This window comes from Salarias fasciatus, chromosome 18 (assembly GCF_902148845.1).
Source record: "Salarias fasciatus chromosome 18, fSalaFa1.1, whole genome shotgun sequence".
Lineage (NCBI taxonomy): Eukaryota > Metazoa > Chordata > Actinopteri > Blenniiformes > Blenniidae > Salarias > Salarias fasciatus.
Genome location: NC_043762.1, coordinates 18,016,947 through 18,043,968, shown reverse-complemented (window position 1 = coordinate 18,043,968; position 27,022 = coordinate 18,016,947). Strand labels below are relative to the sequence as shown.

General features: G+C 42.4%; 1 protein-coding gene across 2 annotated transcripts in view; it reads left to right on the top strand.

The window, feature by feature from the left end:
* The window catches only part of ctnnd2b (catenin (cadherin-associated protein), delta 2b), a 110,490-nt gene that overhangs the window by 25,495 nt on the left and 57,973 nt on the right, over window positions 1–27,022 (top strand). For both annotated transcript variants that reach the window (XM_030115659.1, XM_030115658.1), the window contains exons 3-5: window positions 16,731–16,765; window positions 18,326–18,442; window positions 26,867–27,000. In XM_030115659.1, the coding sequence (XP_029971519.1) occupies window positions 16,731–16,765; window positions 18,326–18,442; window positions 26,867–27,000 (286 nt within the window). The remainder of the gene's footprint in view (window positions 1–16,730; window positions 16,766–18,325; window positions 18,443–26,866; window positions 27,001–27,022) is intronic.

Genomic DNA, 27,022 nt, shown 5'->3' with positions numbered 1-27,022 from the left:
GCGGTAAATTGTGAGTCAGTTTATGTTACGTGTGTGACGCCCAGTTGGCAAACTGCCCTGTGATTAATGCTTCATTAATAAAAGTAACCAAAACAGTCAGCTGAAGACTGATGCTTTCAGGTTTAGATGACAGATGAGTGATGAAAAATAAGACATTTTCAGTCCTGTTAAGTCGTTATTAACCTAAACCCATGTGACATGTGCATCAGGCCATGACAGGAACTGAACTGATGAGAATAAATGATCTTAAACATTTAAAAAAATATATATATAATCCTCACCAGACTCTGAATGGAAAATGCAGATGGATTTTTCATGGGGAGGTAGAAAGACCATCTAATAATCAATGTAAACGCATTATATTAAATAATTATTGTGAAATAAACACTTTTAGAAACGGTAACTGAGACAATCCAAAAATGATAGATATACATTTCTATAAGAAAAACTTGCAGAATTCTACCGCTGTAGCTGCACGGGCTTTCTGCCATTTACTTACTTAGTGAGGCACGATTTCAGGCTTTGTTATCCACATTCCTACAGTAAGTCTTTCTGAACCCATCAAATCACTTCCAAGCTGTCACAAATGTTGAAGATGGAAGCTTTTTAAAAGCCAAATTGAGCTTGAAACCTGAGGGAGGAACACCGAATGGAAAAAAGAGGACAGAGGGTTGAAAAGAGGACAGAAGGAGGAAAAGGGGAAGTGGGGGGAGGGGGCGAGGGAATTACAAGATGAGCCAGGAGGCAAAAGACGGGGCTGGGGGTGGGTGGGCGGGCGATGGCGGCGGTGGGATCCGTTCTCATGATAAGCCCTTTTAACCTGCTGCCCTGCGAACACACGCAGACACACACTGGGTTAGCATGAGTCACTCGGAGTCCCAGACACTCTTAATAAGACTAATGTCCTCCTCCGTCACAGACAGGCTCGGTCTGTCTGCGTGCGTGTGTGTGCGTGTACGTTTGTGTGTGTGTGTGTGTGTGTGTGTGTGTGTGTGTGTGTGTGTTTGTGTAACAGCATACGTTTGAGAGTCTGTGTGTGCACGACCATATTATTGATCTTACTGGCAGAATTTAGACAGGACTGTCACAGTTAAGCTCCAAAGAAAACCGTCTTAGTGCACACACACACGCACACGCACACACGCACAATCATGCATGCTGATTTGGACAGAGCGTGTGCAGACATGCGTAGCCTTCACAATCAGTGTGAACTATAAATATGCGATCAAACGTGGCTTAAGAAACTCGTACCTCTCTTTGCTTTTGTTTGTTAAACTTGGTGGCCATCTTTAATTTAGTATATTAATCCCAAAGTTTGTTAGCAATCAGTGATGAGAAAGTTCCCTGAATTGTTTTTCGTTTCTTCTTTGATACTTATTAAGGGTAATTGCATTAAGTATGTTGTCAGAGAGGTTGATCAAACACCGTTTGTTGTGTCGTCTGTGACCTGGTTTGATATTCACTGAAAATTAACTAAAGTTGAGAAAAAACAACAACAACAACAACAACAACAAAAAGCTTGGACTCTGGTCTAGTTCTTCCAGACTGTCTGGTCACTCAGAGGTCACAGCAGAATCGAACACGTTTAGCTTGTCTTAGACAGTTTTGACAGTGTGGGGCACAGCATGGAGGAAAAACTGAATTTCACTGACAGAAACCATTGTGTGTTTTTTCTACTTTAGTCGTCTACAAATCGAACAATTTGCTTTTCATTCTGAACTCTTGTTCATGATAGGTGTAAGGTTTTTTTTCTTCCTTCAAGCTTTTAGCTCTCCAACAATTTCAGCATCAATACACATACCTCAGTGTCACTTAGACTAATGGACTCCCAGTCCACTGCATGAAACGTCTCGTCGAAAAAGAAGTTGCTTTTAGGAGTTATTGCATTAAGTCTGTACCTCAGTGGCTTCCATTCAGCTTTCACATCGAAGACCGAGAGAGCGCCAGTGAGGAAGAGGCATCTCGCAACAGTAATCCATGGCGAAAGTTTTACATTCATTTGTATTCAAGCAGTGACCACAGAGTTAAGCACTTACTCGTTTTATCTTAAAGAAAGACCAGATTGCAGGCGAACAAGGAATATATGAGATTTATCTGTAAAAGGTTTAAAGCTCATTCTCCGTTCTAGCTCAACAGATATTTTATCACGATGCCCTGACAGAAAAAAGGCCAGTAAGACTATCATTATTATTTAAATTGAATGAGTTTTTATTATTTTCTCGTGTCATTTGTGACCTTTATTGATTGAAAGTTAATATCCTGATTTCAGTCAAATTGTTGTAGATGTTGTACCGGTATCCACATGCGTGCACCTCAGTTTCATTGATTTATTATATCAATAATAATAATAATAATTATTATTATTATTTTTGTGTCGACCAGTAATCCCACATGGATTTTTTGGATTTCGTCCTACTTCTAGAATGCAGAGAGTGAAGCCACACTGGAATGCTGCAGGGAGCTGATGGGGGTCAAATGTCTTGCCCAGGGGTCCCCAGTGGTGACCCTTCAGCTGTAGGATTCAAACCTGCACATGTCTGACGTCAAGTGAGCAGGTGAAAAATCAAAATATATCAGAATGGCAGTTGTTCTTCTAATAGAGTATATTTGATTATAAAGCATCTTAAAGGGCAACTCTGTTTTTTTTCACACTTGGACCTTATTTATAGGTGTGTGCATGCTCATATACTCACTCAGACAAACATGGTGCAGCTCGGAGTCCTTCAGAAGTTATTTAGATCCAACCGATTTAGCGGGGGCCACGGCAAGGGAGCTTCAGCACGGGACATAATCTCTGCAAAATTGCTCATTTCGGCTATATTTCTCCATCCATCGCCAGTGTTATCATAAAGTCAGCTCGTCTACCCCACCTGAAGACGGTCGGAGGGCCAGGGGCGGCTGGCGCGTGGGTCCGGTCGCCCGTCTGCGGAGCCCGACCGGGCCTGGAGGCTGGGCCGCTGGGTCGGAGGAACCGTCCCTCGGCAACCAGTTTGCCTTTTGGTCCGGGGTTGGATGCTTAAAGCTCTGCTCTGCTCTGCTCGGATGGGATCTGCTCCGCGTCGCTCTTCTCTGACACCGCGCTAACTTAGCCACAATTAGCTCGGATGGGAACGTTGCGGAGCTCCTCTCCCCAGCAGAAAGGCACTTTGAGTCGGCCTCGGCCCGCGCACAGCACTCGGCCGGGTTGGAGACCTCCAGAGACTCTCGGTGAGGAGAGACTTCCAGGAGCGCCCTGCAGCCCACGTGCAGTGCGCCTCCGCTGGGCACCGGAGCTCCGCAGCCTCCCAGCGAGTCAGATGCCCGGGCGCCGTGACAGCCGAGGCCAACTCAAAGTGCCTTTCTACTGGGGAGAGGAGCTCCGCAACGTTCCCATCCGAGCTAATTGTGGCTAAGTTAGCGAAAACTGTCAATTGACCCCCCTGAAGACAGTAGACAAGCTGACTTTATGATAACACTGGCGATGGATGAAGAAATACAGCCGAAATGAGCGATTATGCAGAGATTATGTCCCGCGCTAAAGCTCCCTTGCCATGGCCCCCGCTAAGTGCGGCTAAATCGGTTGGATCTAAATAACTTCTGGAGGACTCTAAACTGCACGATGTTTGTCTGAGTGAGTATATGAGCATGCACACACCTATAAATAAGCTCCAGGTGTCAAAAAACCGGAGTTGCCCTTTAAATCAGATAAATTCATGAATATCTGTCATGAGGTTTCCATGTATTTTTGCTTCAGTTGTAATTTTGATGACAAGCCTTACATTTGTGCTTTTTGTGAACATTTTGTGAACAGTTTCAATATCCTGCATCCAACTTCACGTGCATAGCAGCTTTTTTCTTCTTCTTCTTCTTCTTCTTCTTCTTCTTATCATACAACACACAGGATGAATGGCCCCTGCCAATTCCGACAGCCTTGGTTACAAATCGAAACAATGGAAGGGAATGAAAAAGCCCCCGGCACTTCTCAGAAAGATGAATCGCCGATAACAAAACTTAATTAACTTAATTCCTTAAATGCAATCCAATGAGAGTCAGCTGCACCGGCACAATGGAACTGAGAGCAAATCTTCTGCCATTTTGGCGGCAAACTGATGTTTTCTTTTATTTATCTTTGGACGTCTGCCATCTCGTAAAGTGGCTTGGCTGGACCTGATCGATCCCGATAAGGAGACCTGGCACGCAGCGTCTGACTCTGTGTGTGCAACGGCGAATGCGAATGTGCAACAGGCCAAGTCCAAAGCCAGCAAATTGATTTGACATCTAGCTGGCTGGAGAGGGGATGGACACAGCTTCGGATTGTCAATCTGAAAGTAGGAGGAGAAGAAGAAGAAGAAGAAAAAAAGAGCTGAATGCTGCAGTATTGAAGCTCACCGGAGCAGTTCTACGTAGAGGTATTCATGGGGAACTTGTCCAGCAGCAGCATCGGGGACTCGAATTCCCCGTGGAAATAATGGAAGTGAAATGGTATGCTTCACTGCAGTAGCTCGGAAAGCATTTCCCTCCCTCAAAGTGTCCTTTTCTTGCTTCTAAAACCGGGAGATGAGAGAGCATGTCAGGATGTGTTATGTGAATGATTTGTAACCAAGTTGAAGTACTCAGTCCATTATAAGACAAAAACCTCTATTCCTGCGGAGAGAAAAGCAGGGCTGTCTTTTTAATAAACGGCCTCTGAACAGTTATCCCAAAGGGAGGTTTTTGTCTATTGACAGTCACACTTATTTATAGCTCTTGACAGGCTCAATATTTCGGCCCTTGATCGCTGGAAAAGCTTGTATGGTGCTCTGTAAAAAAAAAAAAAAAAGAAAAAAAGATGACTGATCACTCTTGAAGAACTGCTCTCAAAAACTCTTTGCCGACATGCAAAGACCTTTGATTCTGACTTGATAGCCCCGCGCAGCACGAGAAGGTAGAACTTCATCACAACCGATCATTTCTGACACCGTGTTTGCGAAGAAATATTTCTATCAGCTCCCCTCGCCAAGAAATCACAACCGATTGGCGGCGTTGCAGATTATTTATCTGCTGTCAGACGTGCAGATGCCCCTGGCAGTGTTATCGGTTCACGGGGCGCTTCTGGAGAGACTGACTGGTCTCACACAGAGAACCAACATGTCTTCCTCCTCACTTCTCATTTAACTTCTGGCCCAGAGTCAAAATGGCCGTCTCCCACACTGGCAGACCGGGGAGCCAATCTGACCAATTTTGCGGGTCACAGGAGACTTCTGCTCGTCTCCACCTCCTCTTCATCCCCCTCTCTCATTTGTTTGGAGCATGTGGACGGGGCAACCGGAATGGGGAGCTGCGCCTCATCATGCTGCGCTTTAATCACTCGCTTCAAAGGCTCTCGTGTTTCTCTCTCTCTCTCTCTCGTGACGGCAGAGGGGAGGGAAACGAAGCGCTCCCCTCCACCTCGCCTGAATTCCTGCACATCACAACCAAGCAGCACAGATATCTTCCTTCACCTTCACTGTCCCAGCTCCGGCTAAGCACCTCAAGACTTTTTTCATAACCCCCCCCCCCCCCCCCCCCCCCCCCCCCCCAAAAAAAAAAAAAAAAAAAAAATAGTATTCCAAAAAAAAAAAAAAAAAAAGGTATTATCAGCCAGCGCCAGACACAGAGCTCGGCTTTCTGTTAGTGTTATTCTCTTTGGTGATTACAATCTGCTGCAGCACTGCTGGCAAGCTGCATTATTTTATTTGTGGCACCGCAAAGTTGAGTTTTATTGGCCTTTTTCTGCCACTCTTCTGTGGGCGCAGGTGCTAAAAGAGACAAGCAAATGAATGCGACTGGAAGAGTATATATTGCTAATGCACCCTCAGACTGACAGACTTGTTTTTGCTTTTCTTGAGTTTTTCTTTTGTCTGTTTTTGTTGATGGTGATATACCTAACCAACTTCTTCCATTAAATGCACCTTCATAATTGTGTTTATCGTCAAAAACAAAACAAGGACAAGCTAAAATTCACCATGAACCTCTGTAAGGTCAAACGAATGTGCTGATTCAGAGGTTAATTTGAATATGTAAATCACTCCTTTCATGTTCCTCCTGAGTTTTGCCAAAGAGGTCAGAGGTTGACGTGAGTCACCTCAGCTTTGTGACTCAGTGCCTTTTTTTCCCCCAGCCTCCAGTTTTCCAGAGCAAAATCTAATCTGCACGGAGGTTCAGAACTCGAGCTGAAATATTTCCCACCATCTTATTACGCCGTCCAGGCATGCATTATGCACTACGCAGCCTCCCTGTGAGTCACGGCGCTCAGCATTCTCCTGAGGCTGTTGACATTTTCAACCTGTTAATTTCTCTCCTCTCTTGAGATATGAGATACAGCGGGAGTCGGATAGTACCTGGACAATGCTGCAACAGTTGGCCATTGTTCAGACATAATGCATAATGAGGTAAAATTCATGTGACCGGGCAAGATAAAGCGCAGAGTTACAGAGCTCACCGGGGTCCTCCGTCTTCCGGCCCAGACTGTAATTAAAGGTCCACAATAGCCGTTCTGGGATGTGCCTGCGCTGTTTTCCCCCTCACCTGCTGATGGACTGCGCTGAATGATACCTATGGCAGCAGGAAATGTGCGCTAGATTTCTTTTTCAATCAGCAAAGCATCCCCCAAACTCGGCCCGCTTCTTCCCGAGGGTCTGCGACTTTATCTGAGTTCTCTTGAGCTCTTCAGAGTGAAATGTTATGCTGTACGTGGGGCTCCAGCTGAATATCACATAATCCATATGGAGCCATTTATGTTTTAAAGGTTCACTATTAAAGCTTCATGCTATAGTGTTGTATTTATCCTGAGGGCCTGAGGTCAGCAAACTGTATTACATTTTTGTTTTCCATATCTTAAACACTTGAAAAGCTTCCAGGAGCAACCAAGCAGCTCCAATCGATATCCTTAGAATAGCAATGTGTCTGGATACTGCGAATAGTTCAGACTTGTCAGTAAAAGCAGTTGCTCATAGTGGAGGTTACACACCGTTGTGGCTGATTTAGACCGGAAGCATTACATATTTGATGGCAGAGACGGTGATTATAGAGCGCAAAGGAAAAGCCAGTGTTATGTGGCATATTGAATGCACTTTCTAAATTGAAGTGAATTTTTTTGTTTTTTTGTTGCAAAAATAATTTTTTCTGTGTGTTTTCTAAGAAAAGTCTTTGTTGTCTAAAATGTCTTTGTTGCTGCGAAATTGCAAAAGTCCAAAAAGTGGATTTACTCCAGTTTGGAGAAACGGGGGAAAAAAAATGTCAGTAAAAAAAGCAACTTCAGCTAAAGTCAAATCTGTGACTTATTGCTTACAGCAAAGTGAATTATGGCTCTCTTTGATGTAATTTCAGTTTGTGATACTAGCTGTCTGTATTTGTATTACATGGCACTTTTCCTGGAGCTCCTGGCAGACACACTGTGATCATTCCCACCGGAGAAAAAAAGAAAACAGTGTGACATTTACACCCTACTCTCTGTAGCAAGCTGGCTTCTCGTCGTTCTGCTGTGCCAAGTGTGTATACGTACCTGCAGAGAGGAGGAATAAGACTGCCTCCTGCCCCAGTAAAGGTCACGTTTGGGACGGTATCCAGTTCACGTTGCAGATACAGCCATCGCCACACAGGTCGCACCAACGGATGCTTTTTACGTCGCAGGACTCCTGCTGTTATCAGCCGCTTCGCTATTATTCTCTTCTTTCTCATCAGCAGGACTTTGGCGTATCTGGATTATTGTGAATGTAATATTGTATTGCAGCATAAACATGGAAATTCACCGATTGCAGCCGGAGTGGCTGAATAGCAGCTAATCATGTTTTGCGAAGCAGAGTGTAATGAATATTGTGAGACGTCTCAAAGCATCCTAATGTAAAGCAGCTGCACAGATTCCCAATGAGATTACTGGCGCTAAAATGTGTGGATGGTCTATTACGGCTCGGATCGCTGCAGCATATTATCAGATACAGGGACAAAAATAGGAATCTGAGGTAGTCATACTCGTTATAAATTAGTTTTCTCCATTTAATTCCTTCAAAGTTGATTTTTAGCACTTCCTCACTTTCTTCAGAGATAAAGTAACACTTTCTAAAAAGTCAAATGTTTAAGATTCTTCTCAGTGACATTTTTAACTTCAGAAATGCTGCAGAGTTAAACTAATATTAATGAGAGTTGAATCTTTCTTATGTTATTAGTTGGGCTGTTTTTGTTAACTGACACCCAAAGATTAAAAATGGGGAAAAAAAATGACTTATGAGTTAAACAGTAATATTAAAACATTGTAAATGATTTATTATTGTGGTACATTCATCAGTATCATTTCTGAAGGTTTTTGAAACTTGAGCTTGGTATAAGCTCTTGATATAAGCAGATAAGACACTTTATGAAGACAGTACTGTAGATGAATTTTTCACTGTTGTCCCATTGCAGGTGATTAATGATTAATGAAGAACTTAAATCTAAAGCCTTTTGTTCTCAGGTTAACGTGCTGTGTCACTGGACAGCGTGACATATGAGACACACTGCACCTTTCAGCCTGTTTTGCCATCGTTAATCAATTAAACTGATCATTTAAATCTGTATTGGGGTAGAATGGAGCTGACTCCTGCCTCTCAAACTGAAGAAATGATAAGGTTGGGTGAAGTTTTTTCCCCACAGAGTTGGTTTAACACCAGTGACACTTTGGAGGTCGCCGTCAATCCTGAAACAGAAATTGTGTAATTTCTTGGTAATATAGCATGAACTATGGGTCAAAGAGAAATGAAATGCAATATTTAAAACTGTTGCTCGATGTAATAATTCCACTGAGGATCATCACACAGCTCTGCAGTCCCGGTTATCTCTCAGAGACTCAATATCCTGTTTGCTTTCGCTTGTGTTCACAATTTGGTTACTCTCTCTTTTTGTAATTTCCTACAGGAGCAGCACTTTTTTTTTTCTTCTCGAAGCAAATAGTTTCAAAAACCCTGAAATGTCTTTTTTTTTTTTTTTTGTGAAGATAAACAACATTTGTATGAGCATCATGAAGCATTTTGCGAGAGCCAAAGGCCACAAGAGGCGAATGAGCTGTGGATTTATATTCTGTAGGCGGCCAGAAACACGGTGACAGTGTAAGCATGTTGTTTAGAAAGCATTTATATGCCGTCACACTGGTGGATTATAAGAACAACCACTTTGGTAAGAAGCATCATTAGCATTCATTTGGAGTCAGTTTTGGCCTCCTGAAAAATAGACATTTGCTTTTCATTACCATTTTTTTTTTTTTTGGGGGGGGGGTATTTCTTTCCTCTGAAGGGGAAACCCACCTTTTTCACTGCTTCATGTTCACAGGTATGCACCTGTCAGCCGAATAATATATTATTTATAGCACAGGACAACTTTTTTTTTTTTTTTTGCTCACACTGCTTTATCCATCTTAAGGCAGCAGAAAGAGATGCAATCCTCACATATTGAAGAACAAACCGCCATAACCTGGTCCCTCTATCCGGTGTAGACTTAACACTCGACCTCAGACTCTCCACTGGACCAAACGTACGATTCACGTCGTTTTCATGCTCATCACACCTTTCACTGCAGGTGAGAGCGGTGAGCAATCATCACGCTTCTCCGCTGATTTACTCCGGCTTCTCCTTTAACTTGCACCCTTCTGAAATGCGCAGCACCACAGTCGTCAGGCCGTCTACCACATTTTTGTGCTACAAATTAATATTAGCGTCAGCGTGTTTCGCTGGCAGACGTGAGAAGCGGCGCTGCCAAAATTCATGATTACGTGTAAAGCAGAGTCAAACAGCAGTGATTGATGGCCGAGGGAATGTAGAGGGTGAATATCGATGAGGCTTTGGGGAATAACAAAGTAAGTCTGCACTTTCTTGTGTTTTTTTTTTTTTTTTTAAACAAACTTTGACACATTTTGGTGATGATTCAGGCTTTATTTAGAGGGATATACGCTTTTTCGAAGTACTGCCTCTGTAGCTGTGAGGAGAGTACAAATTAACAGGCCTCAAATGCCAACAAAGCAGGTAAGGGTGAGCAGGAATATTGCAGCTGACAGCCTGTGATTAATTTAGAAATGAAATTTATGCAAAAAGACAGAAAAAAATCTACACTGGCAAAAGTCACCAGCTTTCTCTTCTTTTTTTCTTCTTTTTTTTTTTTTTCTAGAAGCCATTCAGTTTGTTTACATGATATCTTGAGAACGATCCAGAGGAAATTATCAACCATGGCATGGCTTTTGCTCTTAAATCTCATTGAGCATTGACACAAGCCGCATCATTGTTTGATGCTTTCCAAGAGCTAAACGGGCCTCTGCTTTCTTTATGGGTGGCTCTATTATCTAACGGCTCTGTCTACACGAGGACGGGCCATTGTGGTCACCGCAGATAACAGATAATATGCAAGGCATGGAAATACATGGATTATATGGAGTGGGTTTAGGATGCGTTTATTGGGCTGATAAAATGGCAGGATTTTCGTTGCTATCTCTGGCTTTGGCTCTCTTAAGCCCTCCTCTTTGGGTTTAGCAGAGCTCTCCTTCTGTCCATCACACTGTCAGTCTTCACACACTCCTCATATCATGTTGCTTCTTTCATTTTCTGCCTCTTTGTATCCCCCCCCCCCCCCCCCCCCCCCTTATGGATCATATTGCTTTCTCTTTTTGCTCCCCCACCTTTTGGGCTCTTTCTATTTTTGCATCCCATAATGCAACAGTCCAGTCAGAGAGGAGGTGGTCAAAGAGCGCCTGTTTGATTTGTGACATTACCCGTTTCTCTCTGGAAATAGCACCAAATGGCCAAGGTGTGTTCTTCAGATCAGCCGAAAATACCAGGTCCGAATGTACAATACGAGCTGATCATTATTTAAAATTACAGAGAATTACACTTTCTCAGCTGTTCTTTCATCCTGCGGAGAATATCAAGCAGAGTTTTTAAAGCCAGCGAGTTCTAACTGGGCTTAAGTATTGCCATAGAGAGCTTTTATCCAGTTGCTGTTTGGTGGATTTAAATTACAGCTCAAATTGGCCCACAAATTGACATGCACATTCGCAATTGTTGCAAAGTAAATATTACAGTGTAAGAATAGCAGTCGGGTATAGCTTTGGAGCACAGGGTGGAACTTTTATGATCTCGCAGTGATACCTGGTGCTTGTTTTGATCGTACACTTTTATAGATTGGTCTTGTTTGGAGGAGCTATATCGGCTGAAATCAGCTCGAAAAGGTCACATCCTTGAGGCTGAGAATCACACAATGTGGACTCTGGGTCTTTTCTCATAAATACTTTATGCAATAATAAATGGCTTTTGTGGAAAAAAAAAAAAAGCTTTTCTGGAATGCAATCGCTAGAATAAACTGCAGATATGCAAATGGCCTCAATATCAAGGCCCCCAATTTGTGTGTTTTTATGTTGAGGTCAGAGGTTTCAAGCGCCTGGGGGGCGGGTTAGTAAAAGACCGCAGAATAATCAGGCGATGCAGTTTTTTTCCTTGCAGACATTTTGGCTTTTCGTGGCTGCTGAAGTGCAGGTGTTGGTGATAACGGTTCAGTTCAGGTGGCCTGGTTTCAGGCTCCTGGTGCAGTGCATGACGATTTGTTGCAACAAGAGACTCTGGAAAAAGAAAAAAAAAAAAAGAAAGAAAGAAACCTGGGCCATCATTAAGAGAATTTATTTCACCTGTGATTTTCCTGCCGCGACGACTCAAAACATCAGAGCCGTCTTTCCGCTCTCAAGAGTCTCTCAGCAGAATACCAAGTACTGCGTGTGTCACTGGGATGTTTTTTGTGCATATAAAAAAAGGTGCATGGCATTAAAACAGAAAAGCCTGTGGGTAAGATTTCAGACATATAGTTGTATGAACCATTGAGCTTGTTGTTAAGTTGCTCCCTGACACTGATTTATTGAAGCACACAAACTGTTTCACTGAAAATAAACGAGAATAAATGAGAAAATCCAGTATTGTTGCTGAGCAGTTTTCGGGGTAAACAACATCGTCCTTTGTTCCAGACTACATTGTGTCGCATTATGTAATGTTTGCATTTTGTGCAAAAGCAGCAGAGAATGAATTAATTGACATTGTAATGTATTGACAGGTGTATTCATCTGCTGCTATCTTTCACAGTGTAGATCTACAACATGTGAGCTTTGCACATTCGCACACATCCAAATCAATGTGCCGTGCTGTAAACACAAACCGAGCCACACATGCACTCAGCATTATATCATTAGTGTGATGAAGTGCCGTGCAGTGGCGTGACCTGCAGCCGGCGAGCCGATCGTGCTGTCAATTAGTCTTCTCTTGCTCCGTTGATTATAATGTCACATTCCATTGACGCATCGAAAAGATTTACTGTGGGGAGAAAAAAAAACAAAACAAAAAAAACAGGAACTCTCTGTTTGGTGGGCCAAGAGTTCAATGAGCTGTTTCAGATGGTTAGCGCTGATTCCGTGTACCTGGTGTCCAGGAGGAGACTGCAGGTGTGGAGGACCGGGAGGGCAGTTACTCAGCTGGTAGAGTGAACTGACTGTTATTTACAAGGAAACTCGGTCGACCCCAAAACAGTCGTGTCCGTCGAGTGACGTTCAGTCATCTTATTATCTCCGTTGTTCCAGAAATATCTCAACTGCTCTCAGATCAGAGACAGTCACATTTTTGCAGGATTTTTTTTTTTTCTGATACATCACCAAGCCAGCATTGTGCAGTTCAGCCATAAGAATCCTTCTGTTTTGCGTGCTTCTTACACTTTGAACACAGTCTCAGTAGATTACAGACTCAGGTCTTATTTCTGATTTTAAGGTTACTCCCTGCACTTATGAATTGATTCATCTAAGTAATGATTTCTTCAGGCTTCCTGCGTCAGTGTGCTTTTCCTGAATTACTGGAAAGTTGAGACGAAGCAAAGTGCTTAAACTTGGACTGGTATTACTTTGTCACTGAGGGCTCAACGCTACTATCGAGCAGACTTTGCGTTTGCTTTAAAAACCAAGCTTTGACACCGTCTTTGTCGACCCACATGTAGCAAAAGACTGAGCTACAGGGGTTGAATGTTGAACAAAAGCTATTTTTTGCAGAACGATCGCACCGTGACTCTGATTCATGATCTTGTTCGACTGTGTCAGGCATAGTCTCGTTATACACGAGTATACCAACCTCTTGTGCCTTTTCTCCTCCAAGATATTCCTGATCTAATTCTGTTCTCTTATTCTCTCTTCACTGGTCCTGTCGGTTCTCTTTTACTACTCTCGATAATGTGAAGAAACTTGTGCTCTCGCCCCGAGCTCCGGCAGAAATCTGACACACTTTGAACTGTTTTACATTCCATATTCAACCCGGTGTCGACGAGACGGCTGGATGCTAACGCCACTTGGCCTCCTTCCTCGCGCTCTGTTTTCGGCGTCGCTCCATGACCACCGGTGAACGACACACGCTCACCCTTCACTCAGACGCAACATTTTGACATGAGCTACTGCGGGAGAAAGATGCGAACGGCTCCGAGAAAACATTGACTCAGCCTGTGTCATCAGTACTGCCTGTCTGAACCCAGACTGGTGATAATAATCCTCATCATCCGGCTCCGTCTGAGGTGTTTGTCTGATATAAACACACTCCATCCTCCCAGACACCGGGTTTCAGTCTCTATCGCTGTGGCTTGGCTTTGTGTGATGCATTTTTGTCCTTTGCTTGCTCCCTGCCTCTCTCTCTCTCTCTCTCTCTCTCTCTCTCTCTCTCTCTCTCTCTCTCTCTCTCTCTCTCTCTCTCTCTCTGTCTCTCCCGGTGATAATAATGCCTGATGAATGAGGATTCTGTTTTGCTGACAGAGGGCCCCATTAACATGTACCTCTTGGCTCCCCGTCGCAATCCGTCACACAACACATATACGTACGCAAAATGGGGGTAATCAACGGGATGATTTAATAGCAGCTGTTCTGTGTTTGCAGGAGGTGAAAAACAATGTTAGGGAGGATACTGTCCCCCTACAAGTAACAGTACAGTCACACTTTGTGTAATTATCCGACTTCAAATTCCCAGTTTGACTCCTCACAAAGCAAAGATGAGCCGATAACCACAGTTTACCACAAGTTGTGACTCTTACATTCATAGCTATTAAGGAAAGATGACCTTTCAGGCTAAAAATTGAGCTTTGGATTTGTAAATTGGAAATGTTTTGTCTCTAGAAAACTGATAAGACAACTTCAACTGAATTAGATCGTCAAAAGGTCAATTTCACTATAGGCTATGCTTGTGAAGTTTGTGCAGAAATTCATGCAAACATCAGCCTGAGCTAATATAAAAGGCAAATCATGAAAATTAATACTGTAGACTAACCATTTCCCTTTCCTTTCAGCCATTTGGACATGTTAATTATCCTCAGCTTATAGCTTTATATGCAATATATAAGCTTTGCACATGAGGAAAGCACTGCCGTTATTTTGCAAAGATCGCAAGTAAAAGTAGCTTAAAAAAACGCTCTTCCATCTATTCGAGAATCTCGCTCATCATCGCTACTTATCATAAGCATTTTATTGCACTTATCGCATATTTCCTCCTCATTGTGCTGTGCCATCCAGTCGTCTACTTTTAAAGCTCACAAGCAGAGGAACCGACTTTTGAGTGCTTCAGTCTTATTAGTAAGTGGTCGGACATTTAGCAGTTGAGACGAACGTGGTTACGAAAGATATTTAAAGGCAGCACTCGATCCACTCGGGACCGTTTGATTCAACAGGCCTCCAAAGAGGAATCAGGAAATCTCAAAAACAGAGTGCTTATTGCTCTTCAGAGGAGCGCTGAACACAACTTAGGGTTGATGCTTTCATTCACAGTCTCCATCCACTTGAGAGTGGATGATGTACATAGCATGAAGTCACATTCCACCGATCTGCTGCACTTGTTGGCAGCCAATTATCTGCACTACATTATGCCTGCAGCCACCTTATGTAACTGTATGGCTGGGCCTGTATCGAGGGTGAGTAACGCAGTTTGAATTGATCTACATCATTGACCTGGCGGTGTGTTGTTTCTGCCATGATCAGTCGAGCTAGAAAAAGCTAATGTGATGAGGATTGAAGAGACTGGTTAAGACAAAAAAAAAAAAAACAAGCGCAGAACTTTGATGTGTGATCCAAAATAAACAGAATAAAAATAAATTATATGTGATGATAAATTCATTACTTAGTTTTGCTGGTAAGGACATAAAGAGGAAAGCAGTCAGCTAGAGGCATGAGTCGTTTCTTTACATGTTGAACTAACATTGAAGACAATCATTTGATTTTATCATCTACCAAGGAAAACATTTTGGACTTGAAGAGATTGGTCATTTGTAGCTAAGAAGTTAGAGTCACAGTATGGAAGCACCGTGCGTGCACCTGCATCCATCCATCCATCCATCTTCCACTTTGTCCAAGTTCGGGCCTGGAGGCTCTGGAACGATCGATAGTCTATCGCAGGACCGACACACAGAGACACAGAAAAGCACACACACTCACATTCACACCTTCCAGCAATCGAAAGTCACCGATTAGACACAAAAGCTTGTTTTTGGAAACCCAACTGTGCACACTGATAACATGCAAACTCCGTCCAACCCTGGACAGGTTACCAGTCACATTGCAAACACGACGACAGACGACCACACACTCACAACACACACACAGTCTCACCTCAGGGGAGTTATAAGGTCAGAATTCTTAACTATCAGGGAGACTCTCACAGATTGCCTTTAAAATGATTCATTTCAGTAGTATTTAACTACCAGCAATTATTATATACTCTGCTAAACTTCATATAACTTATTCATAGATTTTTTTTCTTCTTTAAAAACCTAATGTATTGTGCTGCTGTGCACGCGTCTCATTATCATCTTGGATTTCTGCCACAGGCTGCAGTTTTCTACATGTGCTCGAGTGCTCTGTCGAGTCCAGTGTTTCTCAGCTTTGATTCTGAGGACCCGGCTGCCTCGCAGCTTTTAAACGCCTCCCTGTGCAACACACCTGACTCAAATGAATGCATCATCATCAGGCTCTGCAGAAGCCAGATAACGAGCCATTTGTTCGAGTCAAGTATGCCGGAGCAGCGGGACGCTAAAACTTGCAGGGCAGTGGGCCCCCCAGGTCCGGGGTTTAGAAGCACAGTTTCAGCTGGGTTATAACTGAGCACAGAAAAAGGTAAATGTTTTGTAGCCTCTGCTGAATATCATGCCCATCTATGTGTATGTGTGGGATCTCATCTTATTTAATAATATATTTTTTATTCCTTTGCGCCTTCTGCTGAAAAGGCTCTGTCCCAGTCCAATTTACACCGATGTTTTCTCACTGCCCTGTTAACAGTATTTTTTTTTTTTTATCTCAAATCCCTTTGTGCCCACCGCTCTGAAATCTCTCCCACAACGAGATAGCACGGCCGCCGCATAGAAATCCACAGTTCTGCCAAAGAAACATCCATGAACAAACTCTTAGCCTGACAGCATTGTATTTGGGTGTGTATCTTATTTGTATTTGACTGGCAGTCTTTAGTCATTGAAATGAAGAAAGCTCCCAGAGTGCAGCAATGATATACAACCATTTAAAACTCGAACCTCCAATATATAATGTTACTGGTATTTGTATTTTATCACAGGTGCATTAAGGGGGTTTTGATGGCTCATTTTTATGTTTTTTAGCCCGGAATTGAATAATGCTATATTTTGTTGGAGTTCCATCAAAGAAGAGCAAAACTTTCTGAAAAACTGCTCACATTTCTCACCCTTTTTTCCTTTCTTTTGTTTTTCTCTTGCAGTTCTGCAGATGAGAAGTTTCGCTGGAACAACCAAGGTAATATTTCTTCCTAAATGCCTTTATGGGTTTATGTCTTTACGTCCTCCTTTGTTTGGATTGCAGCTCTGCACATTGCTGATTGTGCTCATTGCATTGGTTGCCATTGTAAAACCTCCTCCTCCATGAATTCACAATATATTGATGCAATGCTCCTCAAACACCACGCTGGCTATGCTGAGATCGGCTCTCTTCATTTAAACTGAAGTAGAAAATGCTGTTTGAACTAAAACCTGGCTCTGAGATCCCCCCCCCCCCTCACAGCTGAGTAAAGGTCAAGTAGAATTTGCGAATAATTCTCAACATTTAGTTTAACCTGTTTGGGGTGCCAGATGGGAAGTGTTTTCCATAAACGACAGCAAGAATCGATGAGTGTTCAAACAATTTGAAAGTCTAATGAAGGCACCTCTTAGAACTTGACAGCTTCTTTGACAGCAATTTGCCGAAAAGAAAATACTAAAAGCGGAAAAGCACAACTACATCGTGACTCTTCGGTCTTTCTCTCTGCTTCTTCGTCAGTCACGTTGTGGCATCTCGGGCGTTGGGAGTAGATTGATTATCTGAGTGCAGAGCGTCTGACCTCTGCCACCAAAGGAACTTAGAGATTTACTGATTAAAATGTCTGATTTATAAAAGTTTCAGTGTCTTCTGTGGTCCTGCGCTACTCTAGTTTAGCTGCTAAGCCTCAAAAATACTAAATTTACTCTTCAACAAAAAAAAAAAAAAAAAAAAAAGCCTATTTAGTCAGACCTTTTGATCTCATCTTCACTCACCAATCTTTAAAAACACATCACTAATGGATCAAACAGGTTTGAAAATGACTTCTGGTTTCATGATGTTGAGAGTCTAAATCCGACGTAATGCCGCAGACAGCACCGGAAATGTTTCACCAACAGCATCAACATCATCAGTCTGCAATTTCACCAGTGGAAGTCAATAAAATCAGCCTCTTAAATCCACTGGCTAAGGCCTCCACTATTACCGTTTCTCTCCCCGTCTCGATAAGAGATTAATGTTGCTCCTAAGACTCATTTGTAAGCTTTTATCCCCCTTGGCAGCCCTCTCCAGCTTGAAGACACTGGGCATGTTATCAGCCTCTCCCTGACAGACAAACGACTAGAATCCAAGTGCAAGGTGGACCCCCTGTCCCACCAGATTTGTTGCAGGATTATCAGTTAGGTTTTTACCCTTGACCCGGGAGTTTACCCTGGCATGTTGCTCCGTAATGAGACATAAGTGAGGCCACTTCTTTTAGTACTTAATCAGCAGCAGACTAATAGAATCTGCTCTGGTTGTATTTTGAGCTTCAAAAGCTTCGAGATTAAGGAGTTGAGCCTCACAGCAAATAAATCTGAATTTAGTAAAAAAAAAAAAAAAAAAAAATCAATCAAGCTGCTCAAATAAAAGTCATGACCAGTCAGATAAAGAATTGGCCCTTCAGGGTTGGAGTCGATCTCAGCTGATTTTTGGGCGCAGACCGGGTGTCTCCCAACATTCACACCAGGCTAAAACCTTCTTTCTCTCCACCTGTGTGTTTCTCCTTCATCCACGCTCATGAAGATGGACAGAAGGACATCGAGGAGGAGCTGACGACAGGCCTGGAGCTGGTCGACTCATGCATCCGATCACTTCAGGAATCGGGCATCTTGGACTCACAGGACACTTCTACAGGCGACAGTAAGAATTTGCGTTGTTGTTTTAATGAGATTGAGGCGACAGTTTAGTTTTGTTGCACTTTTTACTGACACAGGTATAGAGACATCATCCCCCATCAGGAAGATCTGATTAATCTGTTAGATGGGAAATATTTTACAAACTCCTGGAAACAATGTTTCAAACTTGGCTAAGGATATATTTGCAGTGCATGAGGAGATTTATGTAATTTTGAGCTAAAGTGTGTAACCCATGCAAAGTAATGTTAAATGATCCACTCATAGCATTCAGGTTGTCTTAGGCTACGTTCACACTGCAGGCTGAAGTGACCCAAATCCGATTTTTTTGCCCCTATGCGACCTGTATCGGATCTTTTCCTGACAGTCTGAACGACACAGATCCGATTTTTTCAAATGCGACCCAGGCCACTTGGATATGTGGTCCTAAATCCGATACGTATCTGATCTTTTGCCATGCGACTTCAGTCTGAACGGCCAGGTCGCATTTATCCGACCTACACGTCACGATATGGGGCGCTGAAGACGTGTGTCTTACCGTGAGTGTTAAAAAAAGGCGCTCGCAGACGCACATTAAGGGAGTTCTTGTCATCCGAAAAATATTATTGAACTCCGTATCATTAAAGCCTCTCATCACTGTCCCACCACTCCTGGCCACGTTTCTCTGTTGCTGCCGCTGCCCCACAAAACGCCATGGCCAAAAACTTGGCTCTCTTCCTTCTCATTCGCTAAATTCTGCAGCGCCAGGGCAACGGGGAGGAAAAATAATAATAATATCCACACGCGCGCTCTGCCTCTCTCCCTATCTCTCTCCCTCTCTCTCGCTCCCTGTCTCTCCCTGTCTCTCTCTCTCTCTCTCTCTCTCTCTCTCTCTCTCTCTCTCTCTCTCTCTCTCTCTCTCTCTCTCTCTCTCTCTCTCTCTCTCTCTCTCTCTCTCTCACACACACACACACACACACACAGAAGGAGCTCGGCGCGGCTGATTAGAAGCGCAGCACTGAAATGATTGCTCACTATTCAATTGTGAGAATACGTGTTTGATCAGTTCTTAAATAAATCATCGACGCTTGAAAAGCTACAGATTCTGTATGTTGTTTCTGGGTTCCGCAAACACTGAAGCGCGCTGCTGCGTGACGTCGTTCTGTCCTCTTCTGCGCATGTGGGACACTTTTGGGCTGTATTCCGTTCAGACGGGAGATCACATACAAGTCGCATTTTATTGTAAATGTGAACGAACTCGCAAAAAAATCGGATTTCACAAAAAAATCCGAATTGAGCATTAAGCCCTGCAGTGTGAACGTAGCCTTAGATAAGTCAGTCCCCTGAATATCTCACTGAAGACCATCAGTAGAGGCTACAGTTTACAGAAAGTCCCTTAATACCTCACAATCCAACCTGTGGTAAAGGTTGAACAAGTAATTTGGGCTAAAAATAAAATCACAAGTTCAAACTCAGTCACACAAACTGCATTCAATTCGAACCTGACGCTCATGTCTTTCAAATCAGGCCCACATTGAGAAAATACTGCAAATAAAATCAGCCTCCTTTAAAGCAATACCGAGCGATGGGGCTTAAATGTGAGTCTGTTCAGTCTTTTCTTGAATTAAAAGTTCAAGAAAGAATCAAGTCTGCAACTGTAACTTTCTTTGGGCAAGTTGTGATTAGCATAAGCTTATCAGCACCTAAATGCTGCACATATTTTGTCTTTCTCTGAATTTCATTATGTGCCGTGAAAGTGCCGCTGATCCAAATACAGCCGTCTTCAGCAGAAAACCAGCAATCCAAAAAGCCCATGTTTCTTGCATGTTAGTGTGTTGAGGATGATTGCAGCTTTCCTATGATTTTCAATTGATGTAATTTGATTTTCAACATCTCTTTTCCATGCTAGAAAGAAACAGAAGAGATTAGTACAAAAAAAAAAAAAAAAAAACAGAAAGGGAAAAACATTTTTCCCCTAACATGTTTCCATTTCGGAATACAAAGTAGTTATTTATAAGAGCGCTCGGCGGCATCCTGAGCTGCTCCCTGTGCCTCTCTGCTCCACTCTCGGTCCCGGGGATGACACCCGTGCCTGCTCTATACTCCACCCCATGGGAGAGAGGTAGCTGTCAGGAGACATGCAGAGTCGTGCAAGTAGTTTGATATGCTAATCCTTCCTTGCTGAGGTGTCAGCTGGCCTGCTGCTCGTAGTGCAGAGAGGGGAGGCTCATCCGCAAACACGCCACTACTGTAAAACAGCATCGGCTCGTAACCAGGCGTGCAAATGCTTTATAAGCGCAGAAACACCGAGAAGGGTAGAAGGCTGTATGGACGAGCTGCTAATCAGCACACACACACCCACACACACACAGTGTCATGCATGTGTGTGCAAGATGTAGAGAATTAATCAAAACGGAGGAAAACTGTGCAACAGCTGTCCGTCTTCTACAGTGAGCCATCCAGACTGGGCTCTGTCTCAGCTGACAAACCATTTGACCAGTCCATTAACGATGTTCGATCTATGCACATATTTAAAGGCTAATTTTGTTCAAGAACGACACAAATAAAGTTCACATTTTTTGCCATACTTTTTAACCTCAGGTGTTGCTTTAGATCACTATTTGTTTTTTATAAATAGAAATCAGAAGCTAAAGTAGGAAGATATTTCAACATTTCAGTATAACATAGATGTTAATTTTACACAGTCAAAAGCAGCACGCTCATGTTGATAATACACAATAAAAAGTGGCGATCAATATTGAAATGATTGAACACTACAAATATAAGCTGTTTGATAACTCCCTCAAAGTAAAGACACGTCTTCTGTTACATTTCTAATGCTGTATGAGCATTGTATTGACGTTCTTACTCAGACAATTAATAGAAAAACAATCTGTTTTTTTCCTCCTGAGACTCTGTTCCTGTTTGAGCATGAGTTAGTTAATCAAAAAAACAAGCAGGGGGTTGTGTGTTTGAGAGGCACAGTTGAAGGTGAGCAGGTAAGCTGGAGCTGCCGGCAAGCGGCAGAGGGGTGGGTGGAGACGGAGGCAGCGACTATTTGCATATTCATAGATGTGTGTCTACTGAATGAAGCGAGCGTGTAGAGTTACATCCAAATCACTTTGAGGGATCAGAGGCTTTTTTTTCTCTCTCTCTCTCTCTCTTTTTTCTCTCTGGGGGTGAAAGAAAATGTCTAAATATGTGTTTGTAATGAACAGTGATTTGGTTTTAGGTGTTTTGTCAGACACACATGCAGCACAAATGAATACATAAAAACAAACATCGGCGTACGCTCATGTCTTCATGCGTCACGCTGCTTCGTGTTTGCCAGCACGCATGTTAATCTGCGTGTGTTACTTGGCATCGGGCATGCAGTTTTATGTGTGTGCACCAGAGTCAGCAAACACACACTGATGAAATATTAAAATGTGTCGATGGGGTGCGGTGACCACAAAGAAAAGAAACTCTTTGGTCTTTTTGTGTGTGAAAAAAAAGAGACAAATGAGCTGAAAGGAGAATATTCGGGTCATAACTTCATGAATGTAGGTGAATGCAGGGGTGCTGTGTGTTCATGCATGGGAGCACAGGGCCGGTGTGAGCCAAGTGTGTGTGTGAGTGTGTGTGTGTGTGTTCACCTAAAACTGATTTCAAAATTCAGATCTTCTTGCGGTTCGGCCATTACGTTCCCTCTCACACACCAGCGCACCCCAGTTTCTTCTCGTCAGATGGGTTCAGTGGAGCCTGGACTGATGATGTATTTATGAAGCCTTTTGCTTCCCAAAACGCTCCTCCACCAACACCAAACACACCTAAAGTGGCAAACAAAAGCTGCGGAAAACATCCTGCGGCTTTCCACACACATCTGGGTTTGCGTTCGAGAGTGTGTGAACAGATTTGAAGCGGGCCCGGAGAAGGATTTCGCCTGCCGCAATGATGTGTTTTCCTCTGCCTGTCTGCACTTGTGTGTGTGTGTGTGTGTGTGTGTGTGTGTGTGTGTGTGTGTGTGTGTGTGTGTGTGCGTGCGTGCGTGCGTGCGTGCGTGCGTGCGTGCGTGCGTGCGTGCGTGCGTGCGTGCGTGCGTGCGTGCCCAAGATGAGCCTGCACCAGACACGGAGGCCTTGACCTAGTAAACTCAGCCAGCACCCTTAGCTTAATATCACATTTTAAATAATGCAATATCACCAGCCCCACTGCCTACAGGAGCTATTTGCTGTATTTTGAAGTGACTTTTCACTTTGGTTGAGCTTTATTTTTCAACAGTCTTATCCACAGTGACTCCTCTTGCCTTCAGCTGCCGACTTTATCTGTCCTGTGCAGTGGATATTGACCGCTGGCCCTCGGATTTCTCTGTTCTTCAATAATGGCCCAAAAAAGAAAAGTTTCTTGTTTGATTCGTACACTGCTATTGGAGAAAAAAAAAAAAAAAAAGACGGCCATTGATATTAGAGGCACAGTCGCTGTTGATGGAGAGCAGCTCAAAAGCTGTTTCGGGAATACAAATGCTGGACGCTGGGAATTAACAAGGCTTTTTAAAATTGCTATAAAGCTATGAAAGGTTGTTTTCCAATGAAGTGGGTTGTTTGCAGGAATCTGTGGCCATTCTTCATCTGTATTATTGATGAATGCATGTATGCCTGCAACTACTGGGGAATATAATAGGAACATAATTCTTTAAATTATTTTACGGGGGAAAAAGAAAAGCTATGTTTTGTAATTAAAGCTGTTTAGTCGGCATATCATTGCTTTCATCGCCGAAAATGAATTAATCCGTCACGCAACAAAAATTAATAAATGAGACGGGGGAGTTTTGGCTCAAGCTCAAGATGCTCCTTTCTTTCTGTCCTTCCTCAAATTCCATCCATCTGTTCAGCCTCTTTATCGCTTTCCTGACTCTCTGTGAGTGAAGGCAGGGTACATCCTGACAGGTCGGCACTCCTCCCTGAGTTACACACTTTTATTTCCGTTGTTACAGACCATTCATAACCGTGCAGAATCTACAGCACATGCATCCTTCTTTGCTTTGCAGATCCTTTCCCGTTACTGTGTTTCCTCTCATCTGTGCAGTCATTTGCATGTGTCTTAGTTATGTGCCCCACTCTGCAGCATGTTTGCTTGTTTACATTGGAAATTAAATGGTCCGTGTGCAAATCACAGGAATGGAATCACAAATGAGGCAGCATGGAAAATTAAACACAAACATGGCTGCTCTGGGTGTGTGTAACGTTTGAACCTGATGCTTTTAAGTCTGCTTGATTACTACTATCAGGAAATAAACTAGTCGTAAACCTGCTTTTCAACAAGTGAGGCTTGGCTAAAGAAAATAGGTTCTCTTTACTGCCTGAGAGTAGTCTTGAGATAAGAAAGTTGCAGCACCCACACCCAGTAGAAACATTTTAGGATTGCAACTTTTAAACAGATTAGGCCTTCAGAAACTGGATATTAGTAAACGAAACTGAAGCGAGAACAACAAACATCAGAATCATCAGGAGGCTCTGGCTTCTCCATCGACAAACAGGCAAATCTCTGTCATGTAAAACAACTTTTACACTTTTACTGACTCGGTTTTTACAACCATAAGTGTTACTCTGAGTAAAACATTTCCTTTCTGGCAAGAGCTTATTTAGGCGGTTTGTCAATTTGAGGTGTTGAGGAGGAAGAGGAAGTGAAGAATCATAAATTATAATGCTTTTGTTGTTTTTATCACGATGATGTGAACTATTTCTAAACTTCAATTGTGTGAAAACAATAAATGACATTAATTTTATCAAAGTGCCTGTTGGTGTATTGTGGGAAAGTTTTAATACAATTCTAAGATTTTTCTTTGTTCCTTGTATTTATTTTAATTAAATGGAAGGAAGTGATTTTCAGTCATGGCTGGTCTTGAATTTTGAGATGTGGCCTCTTAACTCTCAAACATCCACCTCCAGGATTTATTTGCTTGCAGACGTTTGCCTTGCCGTGACTCTCTCTGTAGAAAACTGCTGTCTGCGCTGAACATTTCTGATTTATTATATTGCAGAAATTCCCCAGCCCAAATGTGAATTTGTTCAGCTGTGGCAAATCTATCAAATTTTCATTGTGGAGCCCTTCAATTTATTTATTTATTTTTTTTCCTTTTTTTTTTTTTTTTTTTTTTTTTTTTTTTTTTTTGAAAAGCATTAAAGATGATTTGGGAAAGTGGCAGACACCCTGAATAAACGGAAACAAAATGACTGACTTGATGGCTGAGCAGCTGCTGGCTCAATGGCCGCTCGCTGCGTGATTGGCTAGATGGAGTCTGGAAGCCTGATCTTTGGAAGATTTGGATGGCAGCCTGAAGCAGAAGAGTTGTGGTAATAAAAGTGAAGAAAAAAAAAACGCAAGCTCAGCTCGGAGGTGTTTCACAGCAGTGCAGCTCTGATTCTCTATATTTACTACATTTGACAGACGACGTAGCGAAGTGTAGATGATGTGTAATGATCCAGCCACTAAACCCAACCACTGGTAATATTCCACAAAATGAGAGAAGCGTAGCAAATGTTTCTATGTCCCTCTAAGGGAAAATGTTTCTGCTGAACGTTTTCTGTATTTATTATTCACCCGAATTGAGACAAACTCACACAAACAAGCTTTGAATCTCTGATGCCGTTTAAAGGTACACTGGTGAGTGACGGAAGGAAACTTGTCTTCTATCACTGATTTCTCATCAACAACGTAACTGTTACTCATGACAAGCTTCTTTCATATGATTTCAGGTCAGATTTGAATAAGTTCGGCACAGCTGATTTGTTCCTGGTTGTATTTCGCCTCAAAGCAGCATTTCCAGCCCTCAAATCATCTGATTGATTTGACTGGTCAAGGCAACATTAGAACTACTTTTTTTAAATAAGAGATTTGCATGGACCACTTCCCATTCCTGTGGATATGTGATAAACAAAGTGCTCGGTAATATTTTAGTTCATTACGCCAAAAAAACTGCTGTTTTTGCAGCTCAAAGAATGAAAATCAGAGCCTTAAAAGGAGATTTAGACTGTGAAAAACTGCTGCTTACTATAATAGAGCCCAAGAAAAAAGGTTTAAAACTATAATTACAAAAAGGTTAGTTTCCATGTTTATGGTCTGCTAGAAAGATTTCCATTGTTAGAATTATAATTTAGAAATGTTATCCACTATCTTCACTTCATAGTCATGTTGGTATATTTAGGTGGTGTTACAGTTTACTGTTATTGTCTTGTCAATTTCTTTTCTCCTTTCTAGTGTTTACCTGAAAAAATGAAGGTAACATTTTGGAATGTGAAGAATGGAAGAAGCCATCTCCAATAAAATATATTAAAGTCATGTTAAGAAAAGAGATTATTATTTGAAAGCATCTCAAATTTAAATGAGCTAGATGTTTAATTAGACTGCAAGCAACAAAAAACGCTCACATAAAAACTTAAATGTACTAAAAATGTGAACCTCAATCATCTTGATCAATAGGAACAGAAATAAGTGTAATTGTACTAAAAAGGTTTAGTTCATTTCAAGAGTTCAGAGTGAAGATATGAATCATGTAGCAGGTGTTAAAGTCCCGTCCGTCACCCGTTCAGTAAATGTCTCACAGGGTTGTGCTTGGAAAATCCACACAAAGGCCTGAATCTGGAGTCGAACCAGATTATTTTCACCGTGAGGTGAAATGACGAACCCGCTTATTCAATATCGGTGCGTGTCTGAATGAGCGCGTTAAAGTTTAATTATTGACCTCGTTGATCCAATTTTTTTTCTTTTGCTGAATTATACAGAAAAGTAGCGAGGAGATGAATGCAGAAGGACGTTCAGAGCAATAAAGGAGAAATGTAGTGAAGAAAAGAGTTTTAAATGGAGGTCAGAAACAGAGTAAGATTTAGGGTCACTGGGCATCAGAGTGAGAGCAGAAAGAGGCTGGAATAACATATTGGCTAAAAAGCAAAGGGGTGTCTGGAAACAGGAGGATAGCATTTCAGTTTGGTTCTATTCCGTTTTTCAGTTTGTTTTTTCGTCTCCTCATATTTAGTCATCTGCTGTAGCCTCATCAATCTTTCCTTGTAAAAAATAAAAAAGAATCTATTGTATAACATGTGTGATGTGAACTGGGTTACAAAATGCCTTCAAGGCCACGAACAGAATAAATCTTTCTACACACACATAAAAAAGGAATGTTACAGAAGTTTTCTCAAAATAGTCCCATGAAAGCAACTTGACAGAAGTGCAACCGAGTTTTAAGGTGGCCGTTTGACAACGATCAGAAAGTTTTTCTCAGACTGCGACGGGTCCTCGTTCCACTTCTCTCCGACTCTAAATCCATATTCTTCCTGCCTGAGTTTTATTAAATTTAAGTGAAAGAACCAAGGCTTTTGTGTCGCCATCAAGTGTTACTTCAGTGCTTACAGCCTTTGATGTGTCGTCTTCCCTTTTTTTTGTGTGTTTGTAATTTTCTTTTTGCTTTTCTCATTAGGACAAGGACTCCTTTCCCAGAGCGCATTGCAGCTCAACAACCAGGATGCCTACGCCGCCGCCGGTTATCACAGTAACCAGGGGCTTGCACTGGGGGAATCAGGCCGAGGTGGGGCGGTTCACAGCTACAACCAGGTAATTGCTTCCTTCTATCCAC